The following is a 20585-nucleotide window of genomic DNA, read 5'->3' on the forward strand; positions in this document are numbered from 1 at the left end:
CAACGCAGTGGCGGCGTCTGCTCTCGCGATAAACCCAATTACACTATGCTTCGATGACTGCAGTCTATCGATAAACACGATTTCTTCTGTGTTGTATACGCAGTTTTAATCGTATGCGTCAGGTAAAAGATACGTCAATGAATGATGTGCTAATAAGAATTTTAGTTAATTACAATCGAAGGTACAATTTTAATTGAATTCGTTGTATTTTATTATCAATTTGGCAGTTATATTTCTGTATTACGGGTATAAATGTTTTGTAATGATACTTTGGATATCTTTCAAATTATTAATTTTGTTCTTTAATGCTTTTTAGGTTATGATGTAAACGTAAATTGATATTGTAATATAAAATTAGTATAATATTATTGTAGTAATAGTAGATTTTTTTATTTATTAGGATTAGTAAAATTCAATATCTATATAAAAGTCTACATGTTAAATTGTGGATTCTATTGAAAATATATAAATTATCATAAATCCTTTTCAATTTATCAAATTTTGTTGAAAGGTCTTGAAAAATTTAAAGCCACTAGAGGACTTGCAAAAATGAAATTTATGTATATACTTGGTATTATAAAATTTACATTTATATCCGTATTTAAATTACAATTATACGATACGATCACACTATCTTCTCAAAGGCATTATAATTAAATTATAATAGTATATATACATATATATAAACAAGAGAGTATTTATGTTGCGATAATATTAACCATAATATTAATTATGATTAATTGATATTGTGATTAATGATATTAATCATACTAATGAATATGATTAATTGTAATATTAATAATAATAATTATAACAGTTTTAGAGATTAAGTAAAATACGTTGCATATTCTGCACTAGATTCTTTATCATACGGTTACATCATTCTTTCACAGGAATTTCGCGAAAACAGAAAAATTACGAAATGAACTGTTAAATGTGGGAATGTCGTGTGATATCGATGCTAGATTGCTTCATGCGTATTGCTGATTCTATAAATGCAATTATGGTGCAGTGATCTTATGATACAAATTCTATGACCCATCCATCTCTCTTATACCATTGGTAATTCCTACAGGTCTCGGCGCCTATCCACTTTCCTCGATTCATCGTTGAACTTTGATGGACTGCGAAGGAAGGGCGATTAGAGGAAATCTCTTGTAAGTGCGTCATGTGATATTTTTTGATGTACTAAACTTGATTTATCAATGATTTTTTTCAATCTTTGACTTTACATTTGTTTGTTATACGAGAAGAAAAAGAAGTGAAAGGGAAAATCCGTAATACTGTCGAACCTTGATGACTCGAACCTCAAGAGGAGTGCGAAATCTTTCAATCACCGAGATTTTGTTTTATCGAGTTTTTCAAGTAAGAGAGTTTTAGGAAGAAAAATATGATAGTTTGTTACCGTTTGTACGTTGCAAATACGTCTTGGATTATTAGTTTGCTTTAGTTTGCTCATCAAATCTGATGGATTGAAATTTGAAAATATTTTATATATCGCAATACAATATGAATGTAACAGTTTTCTAAGGTAAGCGTTCAAATTAGTTTTGCAACGAGTCAGTGTATTCTGACTTGTGGAGGTTTTTTACAGCAGAATGGAAGAAAATGAACGACATTACAGTCCTATAGAGTATAGAGGATCGAGTCATCAAGGTTCGACTGTGTAATTCTTATTAAAATAAGGACAGAGGATAAAGTGACTTTTGAGAAGAATTATATTATTCTAAATTTCACTTTTCGCGATTATCTTCCTTTTTTATTCTTAGTTCGGTTTTTCTTTTCGTCGCAAAAGGCTGAAACTACTGTTTCGCCGGATGTGGTTGGGTCTCAAGCCTTGGAAAACATAGTTGCGCGGTGTCGTGTGGCGCGCAGCTGCGATAAAGTGTCGACGTACGCGCAGCTCGTGCTTCGGGGTCTGTTATCGCGAAAAAAGTGCATTTAATGTGTTCGTCTCGGCGAAGTTGTGATAAATCGCGGCGAAACCACGCGTTTTAAAGGCGCATCGCGAATCTGGTATGATTCGGTTCGCGGTGAACTTTACTCCGAGTAACAGGCCAGAAACAACGCATTCTCTTTTTCTTCTTCTTCTCTTTTCTCTTTCTTTCCTCGTTCTTTTCTGTTTCGTCTCTTTTATTATAGTTTACTTTTCAACGATTCCTTTTCTGCTTTTCAGTCCATTAAATTACATTCATTTTTCAAATAAAATAATTAATTTAAATTAAATTTTCGGTTCTCTCCATCATACTTTGCCTTTTATCTTAATATTTAATTTCTCTTAGTTTCCTTTCTTTTGTTTGATTTAACTTTCCTTGTATTTTCTTTATCTTCCTCTTTTCATCCTCCTTTTTCTTTTTCTTTAATTTTCACATATTTTATTTCTTCCACCAAAATTTGTAAGAAAAAGCAATGATTTCGACTGACGAATTTGATCGCATTGTTACGATATTATCGCATAATCGATTGAAAGTATTAGACAAACGGAGGTTCTAATTTTGGATGAAGATATAGGGTCTGCAGATTTAAAAACGAATTTTTTAAAATATGAATAATTATAAATTTTACAATGCGCCATTTACAATAATAATAACAAGGATCGTTTACTAACATTCAATGAAGATCCTTATATCGATTAAAAATACTTTGAAAGCTGCAGAAATAGATAAATATAAATCATTCGTCTCAAGAATACAAATAAGAACAATTCAGTTCTTTATGCGTATTTTTCGAGCTTATCATTTTAGAATAATGACGAACGACGTCCTGTTCTTTACGTTTCTCCGATTTTACCGTCGAAATTACTTTTAAAAATAATGTTCGTAAATAAATCATCACCATTCTTATCGTTTGGCATTTAACTAATCAGGCAAGTGTTTGAATTCTACACTAAACGATGTAAAATTTTCTTAACATTCTCAAGAAAATTTCACGTGCAATTGGAAAAAGACACCTCGATCTTGGAAGGATTAGAATTATAAAATGACAATTCAGTAATATTCTTTAAATGAAATTTTCACTGTCCATGATACAATTAATCGAAAAAGAATTCGATTCTAAAAGGGACGAGTTCGAAAATGGGAAGAATATTTTTATAAAATTGCTATTATTCATCATATACATAGTAAAATGTCAGATGCAATTGATTCTGAATCTGCACAGATTCTTTTCTGTATCATATATGTACGTAGATATCTTTATGCCATTCAAAGAATATTATTCGAAACCTTCTACGGCTGACGAAGCAATCTGCAACTATAGACGTAGATATTGTATTAAGCAGAATATTATCAGGTTATCATTCACTCGATCTGGTTAGAACGTTTTGTACACGTACTCTAACGTTTCGCAAACGAATTATCTGCTACCTAAGAAGTAACTACGTGAACGTAAATAGTCGTCACCTTTATACAACGACACGTATTATACTAAGTATATGCTTGCATGGTTGGTACGCGAGAAAACGTAGGAAGGAACGGGGCCAAGCAGCAATCTCTCAGAGTTGTTGGTCTTTTTTTTTCTCTCTATACGATAAAAGATTCGAATCAAAGTTCAAGAGACCCATGGTCTCTCGATCAATCGAGTTTCCAGTGGTCCTTGATAAGAAAATACCGTAACCGCTAGTGTCCAAAAACATATTTTTACTCCCGCGAAGCGTACATTTTTTAGGGTTCTCAAACTGAATAAATCATAATTTTGTGAGAAATTTGACAGAAAATGAAATTGGCAGAAAATGAAATTTTTATTGGCGTGAATCATTATTTTTTTTATTGAAAGACTTGGAGCACTATCTAGTTAATTATTTTTCTTTTTACAAATGAAGATCGGTCGGAAGAAATATATCACAGCCTAGCCTCGTTGATCTTTCGATTTTTAATTGTTCAATTTTTCAATTCCAACAGAAGAGAATTAAAACTGTTAGTGATACGAGAAACCATTACAATTTTATAAACGTTGAATATACGAATGAATAGTATGAACGTACCGTATAATAGTTTAAGATAGACGACTGTTACGAACATAATAAGAAATATTTAGTACAGAAGTTAGTAATAATACTCATTAAACGAAGAGAAGATGTATCGATCAATTCCGCACATTAACGAGTAAAGAGTAAAGGTATCGATAATGTTACAAGCACTGCTGTTTTAAATTTATTTTGTGATTTACCACTGTCCGTGCCATCTTCCTGTGATAAATAAGCTTATGGAAGCATATCGCGCGTTTTTAGAGAAGTTAAATACTAATCACGTAAACAAGAACGATAAACTTTTTGAATATTAATTTACCCATTAACAATATCAGTGAATAAATTACGAGTTGTAGGTGTAGAATATAGACTTCTCCTTTACAAAGGTAACGATCGACTAACACGTAAAATTGAGCACATTGTGATTCCTTTTAAACAAATTAGGCTTAGTTTTCGAGAAAATAGACTTTGAAAATTTATCGAGTCTACAGGAACCTGGCTAATTGCTGACTAGGTAAAATTAAATAATCGATAGCAGTTTGTTGTACGTGTGAAAATAAGTTAAAAACGTAAAATACAATTTTTTCACAAGGTGCTTTTTCTTCGAGAAAAATAAATTTGAAAAGTTGTCATACTCGTCAATTAGGTCAATTCTTAACTGAACACGTTCAAACTCTATTTTCTTGAAAATATAACCGAGAGTGAAAACACTTTATTCTATTATATCTATTATTCTATATCCTTTTTTCACGAGGAATCAGGTCGTGCCCAGTTCTATAGCACAACTCTACGATTTTATGTATTTTTCTCAATTCTACGTATCTAAAACTAAATTAACTCGAATATTTGAGATACACGTTGTTTGTTACGTTGCCACACGATGATAGCGCACATCAACTGGCATGAATTTTTTCGACCATAGAAAGTTGGCTTATCTATAGTGTAACTGACATGCGAAGAAGTCGATAGTCATATGTGTAATTACGATGTAATTACTTCCTTTTCTGTCTTTGTTTGATGTATGCTTTCTTAACCTGCTAAATACGAGGATTTCATAAATTAAGTAAGTTGTGAGAAAATTCATAGTTATTGGAACGAGATATAAGTAAGTTAAATTAAATCTGTCCTTGTTTAAATAAACAGATAAGTGTGTATATGTATTTGTTAGATGCGTAAATCTAGACCAAATTAAAATTTTATACCACGGTGTTCTTTTCGAACGATGCCAATGTTTAAACGCAATCCGCTTTGGGTTTGCCATAATATAAATAAAATAATGAAAGAAAAAGATGACGTGTTAAATATGTAAATAATAGGAAAACCTACGGAAATATCGTTTCCTTTTTTTCTTCGTGTAGTTTGATTTGTCAGGTCGATTACAAACGCGTATTTTGCTTATCGCCATTTATTTATTACATTCAGATACTTTTATCGTAAATTATGCAAACATAAAAAACATCATGGGTAAGAGTAATACATACAAAGTAATATATACATCACGCACATAACATATTAATATTGTCTATTTACAGAATTCAGTGATTTAATCTATTTGCATTTTACGCTCGTTTTCTTCCAATATGGAATCATTATGCTTTTGCGGTAGGCTGTCGAACAATTGTATCTCGTAGACAGGTTTTCCATCCTCGCTGATCCATATACTTCCGTTCTGAGCGCATCTCACCACGTAAACCAGTCCGTGCGCCACGCTGTCCACTCTGATACAATAAAGCGGCTTGATAATAGTAATAAGGACATAGAAATAACGACAATAAGAAAAAAGGTATTAGATAAAGTTGAAAAGTTAGCGTCAATTTTTAGGTGAACGTTGCCAAAGTGTGTAATTAATGCTCGAATTTTAGCTTCAAAGAGTCTTTCAACAGTCATAAATGCAAAAATCCATTCTGCTCTCCTTCATCTTTGAAATATTATAATTCTCAGAAAAACCCAATCAATCGCAACAAACTTATTCTCCAAATAAAAAAGATACAAGATTCTCCAAATAGAAAAGATACAAGATTCTCATTCCAATATAATTCGAATATTTTCTTAATTATTCGAAGAACACGCTCTGCCAAAATTCTTCCAAACTTTGGACCTAGTTTCAAAACCAAATATTTCTGTAATTGTTACTTCGTTGAAAATACCTTCGGAAATATTTCTGTATCAGTTGATCTTGCGACGGATTTACTTCTGAATTTTTTACATTGGACATTTGAGAAAGCTCGGGACACAGCACTATTATCCTTACTCCAGTCCTTTCGTAATGATAAGGTTGCTGCAAAATTACCATCGAAATTAAGTGTCGACAGGCATGAAGTTGAGAATAACTATGTACGACGTTTCTCGATGAACCATAACGTACCGCGAACGAACGGCTGAAGCTAACCACTGCATGTTTCGTAGCGGAATATACTGGAAGCTGAGATAAAGAATACAGACCAGCCACAGACGATATATTGACGATAACACCGCCTTTGCCACCGGAGTCCTTTTGCATTTGTTGGATTCCTAGAAGCGTCGCTCGTATCACCGCTGTCTACGCAAATCGATCTCAATTAACGAATTGCAACAATAAATTCTAAGACGTTCGATATCATCGATATTACGCTGTTTCTGATCAGTTTTTCCTGAATGAAATGCTAGATATTTTTCGTTTAGTCGCAAGATTTTATATATATACAGTTAATAATTATTCATCGTTGAAATTATTTTAATGCGATAGAAAATCATATAATTATTCAAGCTATTTTACCTCGTTTATTTAATTTACTTTTAATTTCGCTGAAACTCCTAGGTTTTAACTTTTACATTTATGCGTTATCTTTCTTTCTATCTTGTTTGTTAATTTATTAGTTAAATAATCGAGAATCCGAGATAACAGAAATGTGAAAGAAACTTGAATGGTTCCAGCCATCGTCTAGATCTCTGATCCTAAGCTCTCTATTCTGTTGCAAGAATATTACATTCGGACAAACGTCGTGGTTCTTGCTGTTGCTTACCACGTTTACATCGATGGTTTTAGTGAAATCGCTCTCGTTAATGATACCAGCATTGTTCACTAGAATCTCCAGACCGCCGAGTGTCTTCACAGCTCTCTTGAAAGTATCTGTTACTCAAATCAAGCATAATTTAACGCTACTATTTTTCGTAGATTCGAAGGAACAGGTATTTGGATAGTTGATTAAAACGTAACGTGAATCAATAATTAATCGACGAGTATCTTAACAAATATGCTAATAATCGAAATAATCTGTAATGATTTATACGGTACCTGGCAATAACTTTGCGTGCTAAAACATATCCATATTAATTAACATAATATATCGAATTAATTAGGATAACTATCGATATTTGAAGAAAACGAAAATAAAAACCAAAGTATTTAGAGAGTTCCCTTTTAAAGAGGTCGAACCATCTCTCGCGAATTTCTTAAAAAGTCACTTCATCGGTTTCTTCAACGACGTTTAACAATCTCAGACAAAATCAAACTCATTGTCGTCAGTTACAACGTCGCGTATGAAAACTTGCATTGTATATTGTATAAAAATATAATTACCATCGAATTCGGAATTGTTCGCGACATCGCACTGGAAGAATATAGCACGATTGCGGCCGAATTCTGCGTTCAGTACGTTCATCGCTTCCTTGCCAGCTACCTCCTCGATATCTATCATTGCTATTACCTGCAATTATTTTTCATTACGAGTACACGCATCCACGTTTAGCGTAAATCTTTTATATCTTTTCTAATCTCTGCAGCAGACACACTCCGTTAAAGTATTAAACTTTGTTTTATTTTCTTTCTGCAGTCATGGTTATCATAGAAGAGTTTTTGAGAAAAAAGAAAGTCCGTAAGATAAAATGGTGAATCGAGTAAACTGTATTGCAAGTGTTTTAGTTTTAGTTTTTTTTTATATCAACTACTTTTGAATCGATTATCATAGAGAATTCTCAAAGAACTTGGTTCTCTTCATACTTGTGAAAATCAAACGAACACGTCACTCTCGCAGAAAGTTTCTCAATGATTATCAAGTTGACAAGTACTTACGGATGCACCATTTCGCAGCAGTTCTCTGCTAATAGTCATACCCAAGCCACCAGCAGCTCCCGTTACAATGACTCTTTTATCCTTGATTTGCATATTTTACTATATTATGCCTTTGTTGCGAAGAAAAATATGAAATAAATAGCCGACACTTTCTTTTCGTCCAAAATAATATAAATACGAGAGGAATCGTGTACTCGGAGTACTGTAAATTATTTTCACCATGTGGTTCCCTTTTAAAAGAGTCAAACTTGTCGATCAAATACGCGGTATGGTAAACTTGAAACGTTTGTGAAACAGCCTCGCGCGATTTTCACTGCAAAATGATTGCTGTTTTAATTGTCTCATTTACGTAGATAGGGAAACGAGAGATAAAAGAATCTAAAGAGTAGCGCGCGTGAGAGAAAGAGAGAGAGAGAGAGAGAAGAAAGGAAGAAATCTAAAGGTGAATTATTGAAATTGAAAATCGAAACAGACAGTGTCTTAGTAGCTACTGGATGTGTTTCTGTACTGAAAGTATTTCGTATCGAGCTGATACGAAAGAAGTTGTTTTCGTGTCGCGATCTTCGACCTCTTGCGCGCCATCATGTTTAACGAGGGCACGAATCTTTCGTTATCCGCATCGATGATCCATTGCAAAACGTGACGTCCCTTGATCTTTATTGCTTACGAGAACCGCGAGAAGCTTCGACGTGTAGTTTAGCGCTTTTGGTCGATCTTTGAAATAGTTCTACTTAGTGGTAAGATTAATTTTCATTTTACTTACGAAAAAGTGAATATTTTTGTGACTTACAGTGGTGTATAAAAGTTTCTGGCCAGATAGATTTTTCACTTTATACTTTAAAGGCGATCTCCTATCAAATAATTTTGATCAATAAAGTAATTATATAGCAGCGTTTATTTCCTGCAATATTCTTATACTCAATTCTAGTTACAATTCTTAAAGATATCGCTTTTCGCATATAACGTGAAAAATCTATCTGACACGATAGGTTTTCGCTTTTAATAATTTATTTGTTTTAAGAAAAATGTCGCTTTTACGTTACGTATGCTTGCGTGTAGCTTGCAACTTGATAAAGTACTTCAAATACCATTATTTGAATTTCAGTTGTTTCAGAGGTTTTCTTTAAGTACAAAATGGGACAAATCAATAATACAATACAAAAGATCAGTTATTCATCTTTAGAGCTTCACCTCCACTTTTTTGAAAGGTGGAAACTCAACAGCGTATGGTGGTTTTTTGTTTTCAATAACCCAGACAGCTCCATTTTCACCTTTCAGGAGAAACTGTACCATGCCTCTTCCTACGTGTTGCGTTCTGGTGATATAAAAACAAAAACAATATTCTGTAATATCATTTATATTACATTAAGGGCATCATTTCATTTCCTCTATATTCAAACAACTTCAGATTATGTTCGAAACTGTGAAACGAAGTGAGTAACATGTGAGTACTTACGGTTGTACCAGCAGTGATTCTTGCATTGTTTTAACAGCATTCTTTTCAACAAAGTCTAAAGATTTCTCTGTTATTTCATCTAAAATCGACGTTGCTGTGGCACCAGGGCAAAGCACAAGAACACGAACGCCAGTTTTGTCAAAGTGTTCCTGAAACAATTGGTATAAACGTATAAATTTTTGGGGCAGTATTCTTGCGAAATTACAAAAAGTATTTCTATACACTGTCGTTATCCAATGAAACGTTACTTTTTTATCAGATTCCACCTTTCATTTACATAGCATTAAATTTGTTTATTCATACGAAACTACTGTCAAACGTTATGAAACGTAGTACATTTACTTATCAGATTCCATTTTTCATTTACATAGCATTCAATTTTTCTTTGTCATACGATAGTGCTGTCAAACGTTATGAAATGTAATACATTTACTTGGAATCTATTAGTATATAAATGCTGTAATAAATACGACGTACAAAATGGAAATTCTTGAACAAACCAATACATATACGGCTTACAATATATAGCTTGTATATAAGAAATTGAATCGACACAAAGTATTTAATGTATACTTGTTAATTCTAAATTTATATTTAATTTTCTGAAAATGAATCCTATGACAAAACTGGCAAAAATTATGGCCGCGAATCTCTATCAGTCGTTTGTCCAATCTGACAATATACATTTGTTTATACAGGGTTGATGTACGGTTAGTGTTAATTCAGCACGTTAAAGTAAAAAGGAAAATTCATATGAACACACACTGACTATCAGCTTGTTTTCGAGTTTTGTGTTTATTTTGTAATACGAAATTACTTAAATGTACGATTTCGTGGCAAACGGATGATAGATCGTGCTGGTTTTATTCGATTCATTCAATCCATAATCATTCGATCGAAAGAGAATGAATTCATTCGATTATTAGCTACGATGGAATTAAAAAGTCTCTTGTTTCTGATACGTTAGTTGATAGCGTTGAAAATCACCGTCAATCTGGCGACCAAAATTGCCTACAAATCGTAAAAAATTGTAAGCTGTTCGAACAAACTCGACGATCTACGACGCCTTGTTGGAAAGTTGGAACAATTTCACTGAACGTAGGTACGTAACTATTATAGGTAAACACAAAACAAGCTGTTATTCCAGAACGAGATCATACGTCGGGAATGTATTTATATGAACGCTTTTTTTTTTATTTTAGAATGCTGAACCAGCACTTATCGTTCTTTTTGTGTGCTCGTGAGTGCAGACTCACTTTGTATGCATTATAGTTACCTGTATGCAACGGCTGAACGCCAAGACAGTGTGTTTAGTGGTGCAATAAATAGGTAATTCAGAGAAGATTTTCAGAGCCATGACCGATGCGATGTTTACTATGGTGCCCCCTTTGCCACCTTTGTGTTTGCCCATATAATCCAAAGCGAGCAAAGATCCTTGGATTACGCCGTTCTTAAATTGAAACGATTGATCAAATTACTAATCAACATTAATACCGATTAACGTTATCAAAAATTAGTAATTAGAAATTAATGTTATTACCAATGATGTTATAGTGGTGTCATGTTAGTTTCTAAACTGAGTTTCCAGAAAGACGAACTCATCAAATGCGTGTTAACTTCGTTGCTACATTACATAAGTATACGATTAATATTCTATTGTGAGGATGATATAAAAAATGAAGAGAATTTGTGGAGAACACGAATATGCTTTCTGAATGGCTCAATTATTAGCGTAATTATTACTATGACCAAGCTACAAACGAAAATTTAAGGATACAAAGAAGTACAGAATGTACGTAATGTATGTAACATAAAAAAATATATAAAGTATAAATTAAATAAATAAAAAGTATGGAAGTATAAAGTATCGAAGGCAAAGAAAGAAGTACAAAACAGAGATCGATATACATCCACGGTATATCTAATAACTTTACGTTAAATTTAAAGTCCGTTTACAGATCTACAGAAATGGTTTTTCAGCTGTCATCTGAGATATAATATATTCAGTTGAAATTATTAAGTTTCTCTATAAACATCGTAAAAGCTATCCTTTGAAACCAGTCGATCGTCATAGTGTTAAATGATTTTTCAATTTTACAACATGAAACATACCAATGCATTTTTCAGAATAATTGTTTCAATCACCTTGTATATAATTTGAAGCTAATGTTAATCATTTAACCACATTTCTTTTTTTTATAGAGTTTTTACTTTATAAAATTTTTCGTTAATTATCTTACTACATCATTGACGTTGTAATTTTTCTAATTACATATATGATAATACAAAACATGCAAATACGAAATAATAATTTTTTTAACGCGAAGCAAGTAACGAACGATATTATTTCTCCGGTTTTATAGCATGAAGTATGCAAATTTCAGAATATGCTTATAAAGCTCAAGAGATCGACAGCGTTCTTTGTCAACAAATACTTTAACTTACTCTTCTCTACATCTCAACAGACTTTGTCTTTCGTAGAAATGTTGTACTTACAATATTCACGCCAATAGTTTGCTGCCATTTTAAGTCATTAAATAAACCAGCATTGTTAATAAGAATGTCCAGGCCACCCAGAGTGTCCCAAACTTTTTTGAAGGTTGCTGCAAAATTACAGTAAATCATAATCCGATGAACTGAGAAAGAATAAATAAATAATTATCCTTTCTTAATTGTCAATTAACGATACAAAGTAAAATTACATTATCACTGTTATGAAACGCGATTATCATGTTATAGTATATCATTAGTCAAGTTAGAAGTAAATTTGAAAATATATACAAATGTTACAGGATATTTAATACAAGTATATAAACTATCTAACTTCAAGCTATAAAGACAAATGACCGACAAGAAACTATTTATTCCAAAATAATGAATGATAATTGTATCTGATTTCGCACATTCTTTTGGTTGGTTTTTTTCTTTTTGGAAAATCACAATTATCAATAACAAAAGATTTGATCGATACGTTAAATCGAGAACCCAAATAACGGGGACAAATGACGTTATTTTGAAAAACGACAGAGAACGAATGCTATGTGCAGTAGCTAATTTCAAAATACCTTCGAATTGTTCAGCATTGCTTACATCACATGGAAAATATTTGGCGGTTCCTTTGCCGAATTCTATTTCCAATTGGGACACTGCAATTTCTGCGGACGAGATTTCTAGGTCAATGATAGCAACTACCTATAAACGATATCATTATTTTTAACAAATAATAAGACCGTGGCAGGAAGTGAAGATTTTCATGATTTATTTATGAAAGTTTACCTTCGCTCCATCTTGCAGTAATCTCTCAGCATAAACTAAACCGAGTCCACTGCCTCCACCGGTGATTAAAGCTGTCTTGTCCTGTACGTTGTTCATTGTCTGAAAAGAAATTTTTCCTCTTCATTATTGATCCGTGAAGAAAAGAAGCAAGAAAACAAGTGAAAAAGATCCTAAGCAAAGAATGTGTAACGTTCTTTCTTTCAGAGTTCTGACTTTGACTAATTTATAGAATTAGACTTATTAATCTTCTGCACTCGATGATGAAATATCACTCTCTTACATGCTGACTGTACTTTCAGTGTTCTTGTTTACGACGATACGAAGTGTGAGAATAGTATTTCTCGTTCGCCAGTTCTGTACGATATGTCTATTGCTTGAAAAGGTTTTATAAGGTAACTAAGATATATAAGATTTACGACAGAATCTTCCTATTGGTTGATTTGCAATGATAGTGATAGCAAGAAGTAGTGGGAGAAGATCACGTTTGTGACGTTGGTGGAAGACTACGGTATTTCTTATGTTTTCATATTATCATCTAGCATCTATCTTACGTGAATATGTATTTTGTACTCTTTTTCAATGTATTATTCATAAAGCTGAAAAAAAGAAAAGTTCATAGAAAAAGAATTCTGTCGTTACTAAGTTAATATTGTCCCTATTTAATTGATCAATAAATGGAAAAAATGCAAATTTTCGATTCGTCATTCTGTCTTATGGAGCTATTTTTCATGAAACATTTTTTTCGATTCGATTTCATTCGAAACAACATTTTCTGTTTAACGGTAATTGGCAATATGTACACTGAGTAACGATCATACTGTAACTATCGTTGGTTATCAGTGTCGATATCTAAACTGAAATAAAAAGCTACTGACTCGAGAACTGAAAATAAAAATGAAAATGAAAGAACTCGAATAACTCTGGATTAAAGAAAGAAACATCGATAACCACTTTCATGAAACACTTACCGTGGTTTTTGCAAAATATTCGGTTTTCCAGTAGACGATATAAATGGACGTTCGAAATCAAAGAAGGACTGATTACAGAATGAAATTATGTAAAATAATATATGTTTTGAAAAGATTAATATGGAGCAATGTGTTATATAAAAGGGCATATGCATAAATACGTAATTTCGATTAACATGTAAGAACATAGATATAGAGGGTTTTAAGTCGAAAATCTAAGTTATTTGCGTCGCTACTATAGGTAGGCAAATTTTACTAACGATAAGAAGCTTCCTAGATATTGTTGAAGGCTATCCTGGCAGTTCCCTGCAAAGTCATTCACATTTCCTTCAGTCGATCTACATATTCTTTCTTTATGCACCAGTCTTTGTGATATTCTTTCTTGTTCTCTCTAAAAAATATTAATATAGTTTTGTCTAAAAATGATTAGTTTGAGAGAGATATGTTAACCTTATTTTTATTGAAAGACAAGAAATGACAAGGAAACATGAACATAGGAATACCGTTTTGCGTCTTTGCTTATTTGTAAAACGATAGTCTAATAAAATCTAATAAAATTAGTCAGTCCTTATTGTTAGCATTTAACAGCAGAAATAGCTTGGATGTTCGATTTAAAATCAACGCCCTGTATATGTAGTAATCTGTCTTACTCCTTTTTCATCTGATCTTACACGCGCCTTTCGTAATAAGAATAATCATTTGATAAAAATAAATTGCGTATAGTTAAAATGAATAGAATGTATTTTTTCATGGTTTTATACTTTCATATATTCTTTTCTTCTTCTGTTTTAATTATAATGTACATTACATCACGCTGTTACTTGTAGTTGTAACAAACGGAGACACTTGAAACATTATATAATAAATAAATAATCATTAACATAGATTACATTTATTATCCTTTTAACTATAATTTTGTATTGAACAGTGAGATTTATTATAAATTTTCAGCAACGAAACATTTCGCCTGAAACGCTGTTTCAGACAATTTACATTGTCGTATTTTATATTTTAATATTAAGAGGGGGAATCCCAAAAATTTTGTCTAGCGTCTGCTTTCTGCTTGCAACAGAGATAGGAGTATTTAAAATATAATAAATTATGGAAATCACGCGTGTCTTAATACCAGAATGTATGATTAGTTCACTTCTTAAATTATAGAAAATTAAGAGAAAAGAAAATATACGTACAGAGTTCGCATAATATGCAAAGATATATAAAACATCCAAAGCATTTATAGTACTCGTTATACTATTTGCTAGGTAAAATAATTCTTTACCTAGATTATATTCTTTCAATTACATATCCAATAATACGAACGTGCATAAATATTATATACATAATCAAATAATAACACTTACAAAATAGTAAATATGAAATATCTAAGTGAATTATGACTCGATTGCTGTACATATTGAACTGATTATGTTAAGGGATTCAGTAAACAATAATTATCAATGTATATTTTCTTTCCTTAAACGTTAATGAAGAAGAAAATTACAAACAAAATTAGAAATTAAAGAGAAACACGTACTGAACTTACGTATATAACGGCGCTAGACTTGGATTTTTTTAACTTAATTTACATACATAACTACATATCAGAGTATGGTCATATATGTACATGAGCGTACACCATATATAGAGAATCGTGATGTCACAAAGATGGCGGGCAAGAAACGCGCGTTTCCAAATCATTCAAATATCGGTAAAGTTTCAACTTAATTATTTTGCTTAACAAATAAATATATATAACGAAAATATTATTAATATAAATTTTGAATGAAAAAGGAAAGATACAGCAATCGAATTCAACCGATTTTTGCTATTCATAAGTGAAATTAATATTTAATTGATAATATTTTAACTAGGTTTGTCCCTCTGGTTACATTAATGTTTATATAGGGACTTTTAAGGCGCTATAACTAGGAATTTCGATCGCGTATGCAGGTTGATTGTTTTCGATGACGTAAATGGCGCCGTTCTTCCCGTGTTCGATTAATTGGATAATAGCAGTGGCTACATGTTCTGGCCTGTTAACAAATATTATTTCATTCAAATAGATGCATTTTCTAATGGAATCAGACGAGTCAAAATATCACGTGTACATTGAAATTAATATGTGAAATAATTCATTGAACTATGATAATCTATTCTCGCAGATATAATAAGATAAGATAAGATAAGATATACTCTATATTTTTCAGAACCAATTATATTGTGGTAGTATTTTAAGTATTGGTATTTAGATATTAAGTAAATATTTTTTTTGAACACCAAACAATGATATGTTGTTTAATCAGTGTCCAGTATGAATGGAAAATGGAAAATCAGTAAAGGGAAAGGAATTTTAAATAAGATATACATAATTTACTTTCAGCAGAATTGAAATGATACGTAAAGAACAGGGAATTCCTAAATCCGAGTGACAAATAGCAAAATTTATGTGATATTATTTTCAACGAAAGCTGCAAACTTTGAAAGTTTTGTTAAGATGTCCATAAACTACTTCATCTGCAACGACAAAATAAATGATCTTTTTGTATGAAATTGAAAATTGAGGAATTGGAAATTAGAAATGTATAATATTGCAAATAAACATATGTTCGATGCTGCAGCTGTTTTTTCAAAAAATTCATGGAATTTTAATATGAAAAATTGTACACTCTGCTTACGGTTGTTTCTGCATGGTGGCCATTGCCATAGCCGCGGTTTCTTCGTCGAGAAGATCCATAGCGTGTTCTTTGGAGGACATAAATCTGGCAGCCATAGCTGTGGTCGTTAATCCAGGGCATATCGTCAGCATACGGATACCAGTTTTCTCATAATAATGCTATGTTGGAGAATAAAATGTTTTCTTTCAGAAATCTTATCCACAGAAATGGCACTTGTGAGAATTTTTCACTCCTTTAAGAAGGTACGCACTTACATACGTACATAGAAATTACAAAAGCTTATCGCGTAGATGTGTATGCTCTATTTTATTTTAAAAGTGTGACAACTGGGAAAAAATACATTTTCTGGGACATCTTAAAAATTTCAATTTCGTGTTTATTTTAACTTAGAAGATATCGCGAAGCTTTCAGAAAATATGTCCAAAACGTATCCAGAATATTGCTAGATATTTTTGAAATAACTTTGTATTGAGTACGAGACATAAAAGCAAAATAAAGCGCAAAGTATTTTCATGTATTTTAAATTTTCATTTTTTGTATATTGCCATTCAAAGCAGAATTTCTTTTGCTTTTTTACCTTCAACGACTGAGTGAAACCAACAATGGCGTACTGCGTTCCGCCATAAATTGGCGCTATAGGAATGCCCTCGAGGCCAGCTACAGAGGACATGTTTACGATGACTCCACCATTGCCACCCTTGTACTTCCCCATAATATGTAATCCCAAGATAGTTCCATGAACAATGCCTTTCTATCAACGGCAAACAAAACGGTATTAATCCTCAAACATCAATTATCGTGGATGAGATTATTATCACGATTATTATCACGATAATAATTGTCTTTTACTTTTACATATAGATGAAGTTAAACGAATGCCATCGAAGAGGCTGCTGATATTTCAATAATTTGAATAAGCTACTCGAAGTTCAAAAAATTAAGAAAGAAATTCGGTATTTGCATACTTTTTGCTAATTATGTAAATGAATTCGGAAAGCAGAAATTTTGGGCACGTGATTTCACTTGTCAAATACTGAATTACGGGGTAGGCGTGGAAATACTTGTTAGTCACGGTATCACCTTAAGTAACAAAAGTTATATATATATTTATTTATATAATATTTGTATGCAGGATGCAGAAATCTCTTACGTAGTTGACATCGACCATTATTTCCCAATCCGCGTCGTCCATAATGCCCGCGATGTTGACGAGAATATCTAGTGTCTCGTACATGTCGATAACTTTTTTGAACGATTCTGCGTATAAATTAAATTTAATGATAAATATTATTCATTCAAACGCTCTGTAAAGGGTAAATAAAAGTGTAATGTATCAATGAATTATTGGACATAAACTCCTACACTCCTACGCTCGATAAACATTAGAATTACACATGGATTCGTAAAATGCAAATTTTATTACGGATTAAATCATATTTATACTAATGGATAAAAAGTACCTAGATATACACAAATACATAAAAGCTACGTAAGCATTATACATAAAGTGCCATTTATCTTTTTATCATTTCACTCGTGGTAATTGACTTTGGAGTATATTATGTAACAATTATCTTCACGAAATTTTCTATTGTGATCGTCGTTTGTTTGACAACATTGATTTAGAAGAAAACGATCGTTCCATCGGTTCCAGCTTATATAGATTTATTTCAGTATTATGCTGGAACATGCTTTCGAGATGTATCGGTTATTATGATATTACGATTTTTCCTTTCGCTTTGTGCCCTCGTTTCTTACGACCGCGGTAATCGTATCTAAGCAATCTAAATCTTATCAAGAGATAAAGAAAACTTTAATAATTTGCAAGTACCTTTAAGTTTTTCGCTCTTTGACACATCGCAGGCGATAAAGATAGCGCGGTCTTTGCCAAACTCGTTGTTCAATTCAGCGGCTGCGCTCTCACCACCGGAATCGTTCAGATCCAACAGAGCTACCGTCTAAAATATATAAAAGTACACTTATCACGCACAGCTGGTTCGCTCAGAGAATTTGGACATTTACCATAGAACACTTCTATGTCCATACGAATTTGAAAAAATTGGATGAAAAAAGATTGGTAGGGACAGAAGGACCACCCCCAATCTTGTCTAATCGAAACACATGTATGATCGAGTCTCTTGACTCAATTTTGAATTAAAACTTCGTGTACAAAGTCAAACATAGACTCTACAGATAAACTTGACTTTGAAACTGAACTGTGACCCGAATGACTGTGATTATCGATGTAGTCGCTTGAAAATCATGTTTACCCCTATTTGACTTTCTTCTCCTCCCAGGGATCAGTTTGTCGATCGACAATCTCAGTCTTCTAGGGTTACCGATTGGAACGGTATTCCAAAAGAATTAGAATCTCAACGATCCTCGCGACTTCCCCATGGAATTCGTTATTTTCGAAGCAGAGATGAAGAATTTGTACGAACTCTTAGGGTGGTCCTTCGTACTGTTTCCGAAAATCTCTTCCAAGTGCTGATTTTAGACGTGCAGTGTTCTTACGACTTTTACCTGATCGATCGATAAGCTAATCTTATATCTTCTTTTTGAATAGCATCATCAAACCTGCAGATAAAATCGAGAAAAGCCTCTTATCTGATATTTATCGATATTATTAGTTATAATTGGAATTATGTACATACATACATATATTTCTCTATACTAATTTTAGAACACATTCTTTCAGATGAATTCGCGTATAGAGGTCAAGTCAATTGCGCGCGACTTTTGTGTTATTTCTCAATAAAGGTTTGCACCTACGTACAAAGCTACTTGCAACCAACTATTCTCAATCCTACGCAGCACTTTGGCCACGATGTTAAAATTAATTTATTAACTATTGTATATTTTAATTGATCGAAACTAATCATTTGGGATAATCAAGGTGCTGCAAATACTATAACATTATATAACATAACATGTGACATTATGTGACATTATATAAGTTATTGCTCCTAAATGGATTAAGACGAATAGTCAGGTTATGAGAGTTTCGATTCCTAACGCTGCTGCGATTTTCAACAACTTTCTATATTTCAATCTCACTCTCGTTCTATCAACAAACGTGATATTCAACATAGAACAATGATATTCGACATAGAATCGAGTATGCGTACCAATAAGTATGTTTCCATATTTTGTTGAAACTTAGGATATTTCCTAACGTTATAAAAATATAATTGCGTAGAAAATGAGCGAAAGAACATAACAAGATTAAGAATCGAAACTCTCTGCATTTACTATATAACCATCGTTGCTACAATTTATTAAGTTTTATTACCTTCGCTCCGTTTCGAAGGAGTTTTCGGGCGGCGCAGAAGCCGATTCCGTTCGCCCCGCCGGTGACAAGCGCGATCTTACCCTCGATGTTCATGATCGATCGCTGGCAAAGAAACGAATGTTTGCCCGTTTTATTTCTCACCAGATACGACGGTGGTTGCCACGGCGTTCACGCGCGAAACCTCGCGAATCGAATATATCTTGGCGGCTGGTTCTTACGGCGACAGGTGACAACGGTGACCGATGAAATACGAGAAATCGAGAATCAATCGTATCGAGATCGTATGTCTCTCGCGGTCATCTGACGGGTAACGTGACCGCGAATCTGCGGGTAAACAGGATCGAATTATACGCCGATCGATGGAGAAAAAATTCGGCACGAGGTGCCATGGTATCCGCAAACGCCGTGTTTATTTCTGTCGATTTATTGAGTTACAACGCTGCGTAAGAGGAGAAGTATTATACAGGAAATATTTATTTGCTCGCGAAAGTACGCATTAGGTTGGTGTTGCGACCTCTTTGAAAAGCGTGCACCTAAAACGTAAGTCGCGAAAAGTAAGCGACGACGAGTATACTCGTCAAACACAGAGTACGTGTGGCTGTTACAATATAGAATTTAGTTACAATGAAACGACTATTTTACATTTTAATTTTATTACTGATAAGGCTCGTCGTAATACAAAATATTGCCATTTCTTTATGACGAGTATACTCATTAAAAACAGCTAACTGTTACATAAGTATATGTGTAATCTTTCGATTTAAAACTGAATGAAAAGAATTACAGGTAAATTAGATAAGAAATTGATCAAAATTTGAATCTGATATATGGGATTATTCAAGGCGTTTCTAGAATCAAAGGAGAAGAAATACAGCCAGAAATTTAATGTCGAGGATATTT

General features: G+C 32.8%; 2 protein-coding genes across 2 annotated transcripts; both read right to left on the minus strand.

Annotated features, from left to right (window-relative positions):
- Positions 1-5362: 5362 nt before the first annotated feature.
- LOC105680684 lies at positions 5363-13188 on the minus strand. The gene is made up of 13 exons (XM_012384865.3): positions 13031-13188; positions 12751-12849; positions 12540-12666; positions 11971-12077; positions 10751-10924; positions 9475-9623; positions 9201-9333; positions 8019-8114; positions 7527-7653; positions 6970-7076; positions 6333-6506; positions 6115-6245; positions 5363-5685 (listed from the first exon to the last, which is right to left on the minus strand). The coding sequence occupies exons 2-13, from the start codon at positions 12844-12846 to the stop codon at positions 5511-5513; spliced, it is 1596 nt and encodes a 531-aa protein (XP_012240288.2). The 5' UTR covers positions 12847-12849; positions 13031-13188; the 3' UTR covers positions 5363-5510.
- Positions 13189-14594: 1406 nt separating this feature from the next.
- Positions 14595-19885, minus strand: LOC100742218 (15-hydroxyprostaglandin dehydrogenase [NAD(+)]-like). Its single transcript, XM_012384864.3, has 6 exons — positions 19686-19885; positions 18225-18351; positions 17544-17650; positions 16971-17144; positions 16394-16551; positions 14595-15751 (listed from the first exon to the last, which is right to left on the minus strand). Exons 1-6 carry the CDS (start codon positions 19776-19778, stop codon positions 15616-15618), a joined length of 795 nt encoding a protein of 264 aa, XP_012240287.1. The 5' UTR covers positions 19779-19885; the 3' UTR covers positions 14595-15615.
- Positions 19886-20585: the final 700 nt, after the last annotated feature.

Source organism: Bombus impatiens, unplaced genomic scaffold (assembly GCF_000188095.3).
Source record: "Bombus impatiens unplaced genomic scaffold, BIMP_2.2 scf_0311, whole genome shotgun sequence".
Taxonomy (NCBI): domain Eukaryota; kingdom Metazoa; phylum Arthropoda; class Insecta; order Hymenoptera; family Apidae; genus Bombus; species Bombus impatiens.